Below are 13,267 nucleotides of genomic sequence, written 5' to 3'. Positions count from 1 at the left end.
GGTGAGTAAATTCTTATTTTTTCTTCATACTAGTTTAGCAGTCTGCTGACAGTGTCCACCAGGTCCGTTATTATATTATACAGTATATTATATATATATAGCAGTACGGTAGGCCACGGCTGTACCTACCTCTGTGTCGTCAGTCGTCGTCCATAAGTAATATAATACTATACTATCCATCCATCTACATTGTATACCTGTGGTGGCTTTTTTTTCTTCATACTAGTTTAGCAGTCTGCTGACAGTGTCCACCAGGTCCGTTATTATATTATACAATATATTATATATATATATAGCAGTACGGTAGGCCACGGCTGTACCTACCTCTGTGTCGTCAGTCGTCGTCCATAAGTAATATAATACTATACTATCCATCCATCTACATTGTATACCTGTGGTGGCTTTTTTTTTCTTCATACTAGTTTAGCAGTCTGCTGACAGTGTCCACCAGGTCCGTTATTATTATACAGTATATTATATATATATATAGCAGTACGGTAGGCCACGGCTGTACCTACCTCTGTGTCGTCAGTCGTCGTCCATAAGTAATATAATACTATACTATCCATCCATCTACATTGTATACCTGTGGTGGCTTTTTTTTTCTTCATACTAGTTTAGCAGTCTGCTGACAGTGTCCACCAGGTCCGATATTATTATACAGTATATTATATATATATATATATATAGTAGTACGGTAGGCCACGGCTGTACCTACCTTTGTGTCGTCACTCGTCCTCCATAAGTAATATAATACTATACTATCCATCCATCTACATTGTATACCTGTGGTGGCTTTTTTTTTTCTTCATACTAGTTTAGCAGTCTGCTGACAGTGTCCACCAGGTCCGTTATTATATTATACAGTATATTATATATATATAGCAGTACGGTAGGCCACGGCTGTACCTACCTCTGTGTCGTCAGTCGTCGTCCATAAGTAATATAATACTATACTATCCATCCATCCACATTGTATACCTGTGGTGGCTTTTAGTTGTGCGCATTAAAATATGGAGAACAAAAATGTGGAGGTTAAAAAAATAGGGAAAGATCAAGATCCACTTCCACCTCGTGCTGAAGCTGCTGCCACTAGTCATGGCCGAGACGATGAAATGCCATCAACGTCGTCTGCCAAGGCCGATGCTCAATGTCATAGTACAGAGCATGTAAAATCCAAAACACAAAAGATCAGTAAAAAAATTACCCAAAAATCAAAATTAAAAGCGTCTGAGGAGAAGTGTAAACTTGCCAATATGCTATTTACGACACGGAGTGGCAAGGAACGGCTGGAGCCCTGGCCTATGTTCATGGCTAGTGGTTCAGCTTCACATGAGGATGGAAGCAGTCATCCTCTCGCTAGAAAAAAGAAAAGACTTAAGGTGGCAAAAGCACAGCAAAGAACTGTGCGTTCTTCGAAATCACAAATCCCCAAGGAGAGTCCAATTGTGTCAGTTGCGATGCCTGACCTTCCCAACACTGGACGGGAAGAGCTTGCGCCTTCCACCATTTGCACGACCCCTACAAGTGCTGGAAGGAGCTCCCACAGTCCAGTTCCTGATAGTCAAATTGAATATGTCAGTGTTGAAGTACACCAGGATGAGGATATGGGTGTTGCTGGCGCTGGGGAGGAAATTGACAAGGAGGATTCTGATGGTGAGGTGGTTTGTTTAAGTCAGGCACCCGGGGAGACACCTGTTGTCCGTGGGACGAATATGGCCATTGACATGCCTGGTCAAAATACAAAAAAAATCAGCTCTTCGGTGTGGAATTATTTCAACACAAATGCGGACAACAGGTGTCAAGCCGTGTGTTGCCTTTGTCAAGCTGTAATAAGTAGGGGTAAGGACGTTAACCACCTCGGAACATCCTCCCTTAAACGTCACCTGCAGCGCATTCATCATAAGTCAGTGACAAGTTCAAAAACTTTGGGCGACAGCGGAAGCAGTCCACTGACCAGTAAATCCCTTCCTCTTGTAACCAAGCTCCCGCAAACCACACCACCAACTCCCTCAGTGTCAATTTCCTCCTTACCCAGGAAAGCCAATAGTCCTGCAGGCCATGTCACTGGCAAGTCTGACGAGTCCTCTACTGCCTGGGATTCCTCCGATGCATCCTTGAGTGTAACGCCTACTGCTGCTGGCGCTGCTGTTGTTGCTGCTGGGAGTCGATCGGCATCCCAGAGGGGAAGTCGGAAGACCACTTGTACTACTTCCAGTAAGCAATTGACTGTACAACAGTCCTTTGCGAGGAAGATGAAATATCACAGCAGTCATCCTGCTGCAAAGCGGATAACTGAGGCCTTGGCAGCCTGGGCGGTGAGAAACGTGGTTCCGGTATCCATCGTTACTTCAGAGCCAACTATAGACTTGATTGAGGTACTGTGTCCCCGGTACTAAATACCATCTAGGTTCCATTTCTCTAGGCAGGCGATACCGAGAATGTACACAGACCTCAGAAAAAGAGTCACCAGTGTCCTAAAAAATGCAGTTGTACCCAATGTCCACTTAACCTCGGACATGTGGACAAGTGGAGCAGGGCAGACTCAGGACTACATGACTGTGACAGCCCACTGGGTAGATGTATTGCCTCCCATCTGCAAGAACAGCAGCGGCGGCACCAGTAGCAGCATCTCGCAAACGCCAACTCGTTCCTAGGCAGGCTACGCTTTGTATCACCGCTTTCCAGAATACGCACACAGCTGAAAACCTCTTACGGCAACTGAGGAAGATCATCGCAGAATGGCTTACCCCAATTGGACTCTCCGGGGGATTTGTGGCATCGGACAACGCCAGCAATATTGTGCGTGCATTACATCTGGGCAAATTCCAGCACGTCCCATGTTTTGCACATACCTTGAATTTGGTGGTGCAGAATTATTTAAAAAATGACAGGGGCGTGCAAGAGATGCTGTCGGTGGCCAGAAGAATTGCGGGCCACTTTCTGCGTACAGGCACCGCGTACAGAAGACTGGAGCACCACCAAAAACGCCTGAACCTGCCCTGCCATCATCTGAAGCAAGAGGTGGTAACGAGGTGGAATTCAACCCTCTATATGCTTCAGAGGATGGAGGAGCAGCAAAAGGCCATTCAAGCCTATACATCTGCCCACGATATAGGCAAAGGAGGTGGAATGCACCTGTCTCTAGCGCAGTGGAGAATGATTTCAACGTTGTGCAAGGTTCTGCAACCTTTTGAACTTGCCACACGTGAAGTCAGTTCAGACACTGCCAGCCTGAGTCAGGTCATTCCCCTCATCAGGCTTTTGCAGAAGAAGCTGGAGACATTGAAGGAGGAGCTAAAACAGAGCGATTCCGCTAGGCATGTGGGACTTGTGGATGGAGCCCCTCATTCGCTTAACCAGGATTCACGGGTGGTCAATCTGTTGAAATCAGAGCACTACATTTTGGCCACCGTGCTCGATCCTAGATTTAAAACCTACCTTGTATCTCTCTTTCTGGCAGACACAAGTCTGCAGGGGTTCAAAGACCTGCTGGTAAGAAAATTGTCAAGTCAAGCGGAACGTGACCCGTCAACAGCTCCTCCTTCACATTCTCCCGCAACTGGGGGTGCGAGGAAAAGTCTACGAATTCCGAGCCCACCCGCTGGCGGTGATGCAGGGCAGTCTGGAGCGAGTGCTGACATCTGGTCCGGACTGAAGGACCTGCCAACGATTACTGACATGTCGTCTACTGTCACTGCATATGATTCTCTCACCATTGAAAGAATGGTGGAGGATTATATGAGTGACCGCATCCAAGTAGGCACGTCAGACAGTCCGTACGTATACTGGCAGGAAAAAGAGGCAATTTGGAGGCCCTTGCACAAACTGGCTTTATTCTACCTAAGTTGCCCTCCCTCCAGTGTGTACTCCGAAAGAGTGTTTAGTGCCGCCGCTCACCTTGTCAGCAATCGGCGTACGAGGTTACTTCCAGAAAATGTGGAGAAGATGATGTTCATTAAAATGAATTCTAATCAATTCCTCCGTGGAGACATTCACCAGCAGCAATTGCCTCCAGAAAGTACACGGGCACCTGAGATGGTGGATTCCAGTGGGGACGAATTAATAATCTGTGAGGAGGGGGCTGTACACAGTGAAAGGGGTGAGGAATCGGATGATGATGATGAGGTGGACATCTTGCCTCTGTAGAGCCAGTTTGTGCAAGGAGAGATTGATTGCTTCTTTTTTGGTGGGGGCCCAAACCAACCAGTCATTTCAGTCACAGTCGTGTGGCAGACCCTGTCGCTGAAATGATGGGTTCGTTAAAGTGTGCATGTCCTGTTTATACAACATAAGGGTGGGTGGGAGGGCCCAAGGACAATTCCATCTTGCACCTCTTTTTTCTTTCATTTTTCTTTGCGTCATGTGCTGTTTGGGGAGTATTTTTTTGAAGGGTCATGTGCTGTTTGTGGAGTATTTTTTTGAAGGGCCATCCTGCGTGACACTGCAGTGCCACTCCTAGATGGGCTAGGTGTTTGTGTCGGCCACTTGGGTCGCTGAGCTTAGTCACACAGCTACCTCATTGCGCCTCTTTTTTTCTTTGCGTCATGTGCTGTTTGGGGAGCATTTTTTTGAAGGGCCATCCTGCGTGACACTGCAGTGCCACTCTTAGATGGGCCAGGTGTTTGTGTCGGCCACTAGGGTCGCTTAGCTTAGTCACACAGCTACCTCATTGCGCCTCTTTTTTTACTTTGCGTCATGTGCTGTTTGGGGAGTATTTTTTTGAAGGGCCATCCTGCGTGACACTGCAGTGCCACTCTTAGATGGGCCAGGTGTTTGTGTCGGCCACTAGGGTCGCTTAGCTTAGTCACACAGCTACCTCATTGCGCCTCTTTTTTTACTTTGCGTCATGTGCTGTTTGGGGAGTATTTTTTTGAAGGGCCATCCTGCGTGACACTGCAGTGCCACTCTTAGATGGGCCAGGTGTTTGTGTCGGCCACTAGGGTCGCTTAGCTTAGTCACACAGCTACCTCATTGCGCCTCTTTTTTTACTTTGCGTCATGTGCTGTTTGGGGAGTATTTTTTTGAAGGGCCATCCTGCGTGACACTGCAGTGCCACTCCTAGATGGGCAAGGTGTTTGTGTCAGCCACTAGGGTCGCTTAGCTTAGTCACACAGCTACCTCATTGCGCCTCTTTTTTTACTTTGCGTCATGTGCTGTTTGGGGAGTATTTTTTTGAAGGGCCATCCTGCGTGACACTGCAGTGCCACTCCTAGATGGGCCAGGTGTTTGTGTCGGCCACTAGGGTCGCTTAGCTTAGTCACACAGCTACCTCATTGCGCCTCTTTTTTTCTTTGCGTCATGTGCTCTTTGGGGAGTATTTTTTTGAAGGGCCATCCTGTCTGACACTGCAGTGCCACTCCTAGATGGGCCTGGTGTTTGTGTCGACCACTTGTGTCGCTTAGCTTAGCCATCCAGCGACCTCGGTGCAAATTTTAGGACTAAAAATAATATTGTGAGGTGTGAGGTGTTCAGAATAGACTGAAAATGAGTGGAAATTATGGTTATTGAGGTTAATAATACCATGGGATCAAAATGACCCCCAAATTATATGATTTAAGCTGTTTTTTAGGGTTTTTTGAAAAAAACACCCGAATCCAAAACACACCCGAATCCGACAAAAAAAAATTCGGTGAGGTTTTGCCAAAACGCGTTCGAACCCAAAACACGGCCGCGGAACCGAACCCAAAACCAAAACACAAAACCCGAAAAATTGCCGGTGCACATCACTAAAAAGTATCCAGCATAGCTGCTAAAGAACAGTTGGCTTTACCAAATGGAGCTTGACCCTGCCAGTTATAGGCATTCTTAAACAAGTAATTTTGGAGCAGGATCCGGAGGCTGTCACTGATGCATGTGGAGGCTGAAAGTCACGCATGTACAGTACACGTGATGGTTTCGATCCCGGAAGCGCTGTGGTATCAGTAGCTATCAGTTTTCTTCCAGTTCCTCTGGGCCAGACCATTTTTGAAAGTTCAGTTCTGGTGCCCCAACCTTCATAAATGCAAGTGTGGTAGGGACAGTGTCGGACTGGGGTATGAAGGGCCCACCGGGGGGATGCAGTGATAGGGGCCCATACTTAGGGGTGTGGCTAGTCTACACAGGCGGTGTGGCCAGCCTCCACAGAGGCTTGAAATGCACAATAGTCTTGTGCAGTGTAATGAAACATATCTACCATGTATAATACAAGTGCACAGTCTGGAACCTGATCCCTAGAGGAAGGAGTGGGCCCTCAGGCAGTGGGGCCTACCGATGGTTTCCCCTGTACCCCTATGGGCCAGTCCGACCCTGTGTAGGGACAAAATATATACGATCCTCTCCCTGGCTACTACAGCCACCCATGAACAGAAGCTGCACTGGGCAGGAGTGGGACTGTCACTGGTAGGTAGAGGAGAACTGTAGCCTTTGATTTGATGTGGTTTGAGTTTATATAATTAGCACTTACTCAGTTCTGAAGTGAACTCTTCATATGTTATGTATCCTTTGCCTTCATTATTAAGTTCATCGAAGAGAAGTTCTAAGTCTTCAACCGTGCAGAAAATGATGTCACTGACTTTCTGAAAGATAAAATCAAGAATGTCAAATTCTCATCCTAATAGTAAAATGGTATTTTTGGATTGTGTATGTGTTCTGGTTGTTATGCTCCTGTATTCTATGACATGCTGTCATATTATTCATAAATATCGGTACCAATGTGGTAAATGTAAATCCTGTTTTACTTTTTACATGACATAGCAATTTTCTTTAGCTGAAAGTTTTGGTCACCTGTTCATTCATGTTGCAGCCAGAAGAGTGTAAGCTTTTACAGAAACTGGTGTTTGAGTGGGGAGCTGCACCTTATTTGCTATAATAACATCCACTTAAAGGGACATTTATCATCCGGTTACATTATGTAGTGTAAAAACAATGCATGCTTTGTAGCTCTTGCTGCTGGTAGGACAATTATTTGGAATGACCTCTTATTCCTCAGAATTTTTGTATTCAGAAGTTATTGCATGGTCATTTTTTTCATGTCTTATAAAATTTGGCACTGTCTTATTTGAATTATGAGTTATACTGTATTGAGGTTTACTCTGTCAATGCTCATTTTATGTGCATAGATAGCAATGCTCTAAGGGGCCTATTTATCAACATCCACATACACAAAAGAGTTCCCCCCTACCCTGGATTTTATACCTGCCAGTCCAGGAGCCGGTGTCCGCTGCTTCAGGAGGCTGCCGGGTGCTGGGTCCTTCTTCTGCGCTGTGACCCGCGGTGCTGTAAAGAGTGCTGCTGCTTCACAGCGTCACTTTACTGCACCAGGGTCACAGCGCAGCATATAGGGGACCTGGCCCCCGGAAGCGTTAACCGAAGCAGCAGACACTGGCTCCTGGGGCTGATAAGTATGATTTTTTTTTTTCAGGGGCAGAGAAAGCTGGACAAAGGGTGTACATCACAGTGCTGCCCAGTGATCTCGCCAGCCTGAGCTGGCGAAATTATCACAGGGCTCTCTGTGGTATTTTTTTTACAATTTTTTTTTTTTTTTTTTAGTAAATTCGGGCCAGATCGCATTTCCCATTACAAGTATGGAGAATGTGATCTGGGTTACTAAAAAAATGACAATTAAAGGGTTTGAAGCAGTTTTTCATGAAAACTGCTCCAAAAGCCCATTAATACATTTAAGTGATACTAAAATAATGTGAAAAGGGTGTGAAAACAAAACACCCTTTTTCACATTATTTTAGTAAAAATAATGTTAATAAATGGGCCCCTAAGTAACTTCAACCCATCCTCTACCTACCTCCTGGTGAGGGATTAAGGCACTTAAGGACAAACCAGAACATCCACCATTTACATGCAGCGCCCTGCTAGTCTCACAACACATGGCATTGCATTATTAGCACCTGCTACCAATGGAATGAAATAATAAAAAACAGCCTGGTTGCAAGTTTCATTAGTGCACAGCATCAAAGTGAGGAAAATATTCCAGTAGCAGTTAAATAATACAGTTCTCCTTAAATCAGGCAAGCTGGATTTTCTGTTTTCTAATAATTCTGAGTCAGACACTGCAGTGTTTGTGTGCATCTTCTGCCAGTATTGTTTCTGCGTCTCTATGCAAATACTGCCACAAGCCCTTCCCTGGTGTACGGCCATGCTTCTGAATGTGGAAGCCCTGAGATGCCCAATTTGAGCATCTTTATATGCTTAAAAACCATATGGTGCATTTTTAGATGCCACCTTCGGTCACACCATTGAAACTTGCCCTAGCACCATGCAGATTGAACGTCAGAGTATGGCTTCCAAAGTGAGGGATTATGTGTACGCAACCACTTCAGTGACACGCCCATGATGCTTCTGTAATATGCCCATAAAACGAACCATCTCATGCGTCTCCCTGATGCTGATGCCCAATACATTTTCAAGACATTCCTGAGACTGTGCATCTCGGTCGTAACTATGGGCCTAATTCAGATCTGATCGCAGCAGCAAATTAGATATAACATGTGCAGAGAGAGTTAGATTTGGGCGGGGTGTGTTCAAACTGAAATCTAAATTGCAGTGTAAAAATAAAGCAGCCAGTATTTACCCTGTACAGAAACAATATACCCCACCCAAATCTAACTCTCTCTGCACGTTATATCTGCCCCCCCTGCAGTGCACATGGTTTTGCCCATTAGCTAACAAATTTGCTGCTGCGATCAGATCTGAATTAGGCCCTATGACTCATGCGACTGCATGCAACATCAGTATTGCGTCTGTGTGAGATTTTATGAAGGAAACTGCCAGGGGCGGTTTGGAATGCAAAACCAACCCGGTAAATTTATGGAAGCAGCCCTAATGGGGGGCGGGGTCTGTTGAGGGGGTGGAGTCTGTTACATACAAATATACAAGGACTTAGATGCCCACTTTCAGTGTCTGCAGATGCTGCAATCATACTTTGCTGCTCTCTTTATACGTCACCATCGGTCACACCATTGTAACTTTCACCAGCTAGGTGCAAATCATCCGTCTGAGGGGGCTATCCTATTAGCCCCGGTAAAACATTGGGTGCGCAAAACATATGTTTGTTGCGATTTTTCCCGATGTTTCTACAGGCTGTTTTTATACGCTATCCTGAATTAATCGCCTGTAAAAAAAAAGCACTTTCTCCCGAAAACAACACAGTTTCAGTGAAACATGTGTGTTTTCGGTAGAAACAGCCCCGTTTTCGCATGAAAACGGGGTTGTTTCCGGGGATCTGGTTTCGTCTGCCTGAGGCAGGTGAAACAAAATCCCAGATAAGCCGCGTCTCGTGCTGGCTTATCAGGGCTAATTAGATAGCCCCCGGCGGGACAATTAGCCCCGGTAAATTACTGGGGCTAATAGGATATCCCCCTGAGTATGGATGGACTCCAATGTGAGCAATTCAATCTCTCTATAAGTAACCACTTTCAGCAACACGCTCATACTACGTTATACCTTCATCTGATTAGCCAACCCCCTGTAACCACACAGGAATGTCCAACACATTTCTAACAAACTTCTTGGTGCGTGTGCCTGACTCTGGGCTAATTCAGACCTGATTGCTCCTGTGCGTTTTTGCACAGCGGGCGATCAGATCTGAACTGCGCATGCACCAAAATGCGCAGACGCGCCGGTCCGCAGCGAAAGGGAGTGCCGGGAAGCGCCGGGATGGTGTGAAAAATCCGATCTCACCGGCGAATGCAAGAAGATTGACAGGAAGAAGGCGTTTGTGCGTGGCAACTGACCGTTTTCAGGGAGTGTCCGGAAAAACGCAGGAGGGACTCTGCGTTTTGTGGGAGGATTCGTGACGTCAGCTCTGGTCCCGATCATCGCAGCGGTTGAGTAAGTCCTGGGCTGTTCAGAGACTGCACAAACTTCTGTTTGTGCAGCTCTCCTGCACAAGCGATCGCACACCTGGATAGCGAATTCACCCTCCCCCTGTAGGCGGCGACCACCTGATCGCATGGATGGAAAATATGCACCCTAGCGATCAGGTCTGAATTACCCCCTCTGTACAAACACCATTGCGGTGCATGCATGCTTGATGCAACTCAAACGCTAGCGCAGATGAAAAACATTGCACTATAAAAAATAAAACACATTGGCCCACACAGGAAAAACACACATACTGGCCCCCACAGAAAACAATAAAACAAATTGGGGAAAAATAAATGTATAATATAGCTTTTGGTGTTACAATTTGTTTCAAATTTCCGCTGCTGTTTGAAAGGCCCAGTGACACCAAGAGGTATTATAATTCTTGGCTATAAAATATATATATATATATATATATATTTATTGATTAACATTTATGTAGCGCTGGCATGTTCTATTGCACTTTCTTTCAATGTCGGACAGGGTCAGGTTGGGAATTGAAAGTGTCCCTGCAAAAATTTGTAGAAGTGGCCTCACATGAGCAGCACCAGATGTATACCGTGTAACCATGGCGGCAGCACCACCCCTCGCGTCACCAAACAAAACAGGACTAACGTGCATATCAGCCCACCGGTAATCGTCCTAATGGATCCTATGGCCAATCCGTCCCTGGAGTCAGTAATAATAACTAGTTACTAGAGATGAGCGGGTTCGGTTCCTCTGAATCCGAACCCGCCCGAACTTCATGTTTTTTTACACGGGTCCGAGCGACTCGGATCTTCCCGCCTTGCTCGGTTAACCCGAGCGCGCCCGAACGTCATCATCACGCTGTCGGATTCTCGCGAGGCTCGGATTCTATATAAGGAGCCGCGCGTCGCCGCCATTTTCACACGTGCATTGAGATTGATAGGGAGAGGACGTGGCTGGCGTCCTCTCCGTTTAGAAATAGATAGGAGAGTGAGAGTGAGACACTTCATTTACTGGAGCTTAGGAGGAGTACTCAGAGAGTGCAGAATTTTGCTGATAGTAGTTAGTTAGTTATACTAGTGACTGACCAGTGAGACCACCAGTGCAGTTTTATTATTATTTAATATAATCCGTTCTCTGCCTGAAAAAAACGATACACAGTGACTCAGTCACATACCATATCTGTGCTCAGCCCAGTGTGCTGCATCATCTATGTATAATATCTGACTGTGCTCACACAGCTTAATTGTGGGGGAGACTGGGGAGCAGTTATAGGTTATAGCAGGAGCCAGGAGTACATATTAAACAGTGCACACTTTTGCTGCCAGAGTGCCACTGCCAGTGTGACTGACCAGTGACCTGACCACACTGACCACCAGTATATTGTGATTGTCTGCCTGAAAAAGTTAAACACTCATCGTGTGACTTGTGTGGTGTTTTTTTATTCTATAAAAAACTCATTCTGCTGACAGACAGTGTCCAGCAGGTCCGTCATTATATAATATATACCTGTCCGGCTGCAGTAGTGATATATATATATTTTTGTATATCATTATTTATCATCCAGTCTATACTAGCAGCAGACACAGTACGGTAGTTCACGGCTGTAGCTACCTCTGTGTCGGCACTCGGCAGTCCATCCATAATTGTATACCACCTACCCGTGTTTTTTTTTTCTTTCTTCTTTATACATACTACATCTCATTATCATCCAGTCTATATTAGCAGCAGACACAGTACAGTACGGTAGTCCACGGCTGTAGCTATCTCTGTGTCGGCACTCGGCAGTCCATCCATAATTGTATACCACCACCTACCCGTGGTTTTTTTTTTCTTTCTTCTTTATATATACTACATCTCATTATCATCCAGTCTATATTAGCAGCAGACACAGTACGGTAGTCCACGGCTGTAGCTACCTCTGTGTCGGCACTCGGCAGTCCATCCATAATTGTATACCACCTACCCGTGGTTTTTTTTTTTCTTTCTTCTTTATACATACTACATCTCATTATCAACCAGTCTATATTAGCAGCAGACACAGTACGGTAGTCCATGGCTGTAGCTACCTCTGTGTCGGCACTCGGCAGTCCATCCATAATTGTATACCACCTACCCGTGTTTTTTTTTTCTTTCTTCTTTATACATACTACATCTCATTATCATCCAGTCTATATTAGCAGCAGACACAGTACGGTAGTCCACGGCTGTAGCTACCTCTGTGTCGGCACTCGGCAGTCCATCCATAATTGTATACCACCTACCCGTGGTTTTTTTTCTTTCTTCTTTATACATACTACATCTCATTATCATCCAGTCTATATTAGCAGCAGACACAGTACGGTAGTCCACGGCTGTAGCTACCTCTGTGTCGGCACTCGGCAGTCCATCCATAATTGTATACCACCTACCCGTGGTTTTTTTTTTCTTTCTTCTTAATACATACTACATCTCATTATCATCCAGTCTATATTAGCAGCAGACACAGTACGGTAGTCCACGGCTGTAGCTACCTCTGTGTCGGCACTCGGCAGTCCATCCATAATTGTATACCACCTACCCGTGGTTTTTTCTTTCTTCTTTATACATACTACATCTCATTATCAACCAGTCTATATTAGCAGCAGACACAGTACGGTAGTCCACGGCTGTAGCTACCTCTGTGTCGGCACTCGGCAGTCCATCCATAATTGTATACCACCTACCCGTGGTTTTTTTTTTCTTTCTTCTTTATACATACTACATCTCATTATCAACCAGTCTATATTAGCAGCAGACACAGTACGGTAGTCCACGGCTGTAGCTACCTCTGTGTCGGCACTCGGCAGTCCATCCATAATTGTATACCACCTACCCGTGGTTTTTTTTTTCTTTCTTCTTTATACATACTACATCTCATTATCAACCAGTCTATATTAGCAGCAGACACAGTACGGTAGTCCACGGCTGTAGCTACCTCTGTGTCGGCACTCGGCAGTCCATCCATAATTGTATACCACCTACCCGTGGTTTTTTTTTCTTTCTTCTTTATACATACTACATCTCATTATCAACCAGTCTATATTAGCAGCAGACACAGTACGGTAGTCCACGGCTGTAGCTACCTCTGTGTCGGCACTCGGCAGTCCATCCATAATTGTATACCACCTACCCGTGGTTTTTTTTTTCTTTCTTCTTTATACATACTACATCTCATTATCAACCAGTCTATATTAGCAGCAGACACAGTACGGTAGTCCACGGCTGTAGCTACCTCTGTGTCGGCACTCGGCAGTCCATCCATAATTGTATACCACCTACCCGTGGTTTTTTTTCTCTTTCTTCTTTATACATACTACATCTCATTATCAACCAGTCTATATTAGCAGCAGACACAGTACGGTAGTCCACGGCTGTAGCTACCTCTGTGTCGGCACTCGGCAGTCCATCCATAATTGTATAC

General features: G+C 45.5%; 1 protein-coding gene across 1 annotated transcript in view; it reads right to left on the bottom strand.

Annotated features, from left to right (window-relative positions):
- Positions 1-13,267, bottom strand: part of LOC135049799 (EF-hand calcium-binding domain-containing protein 4B-like) — a 227,427-nt gene that overhangs the window by 192,776 nt on the left and 21,384 nt on the right. Inside the window, exon 3 of the mRNA XM_063955674.1 lies at positions 6,446-6,557. Coding sequence (XP_063811744.1) covers positions 6,446-6,557 — 112 coding nt within the window. The remainder of the gene's footprint in view (positions 1-6,445; positions 6,558-13,267) is intronic.

The sequence above is a fragment of the Pseudophryne corroboree genome, chromosome 2, assembly GCF_028390025.1.
Source record: "Pseudophryne corroboree isolate aPseCor3 chromosome 2, aPseCor3.hap2, whole genome shotgun sequence".
Classification (NCBI taxonomy): domain Eukaryota; kingdom Metazoa; phylum Chordata; class Amphibia; order Anura; family Myobatrachidae; genus Pseudophryne; species Pseudophryne corroboree.
This window is presented reverse-complemented; position numbering and strand designations above follow the sequence as displayed.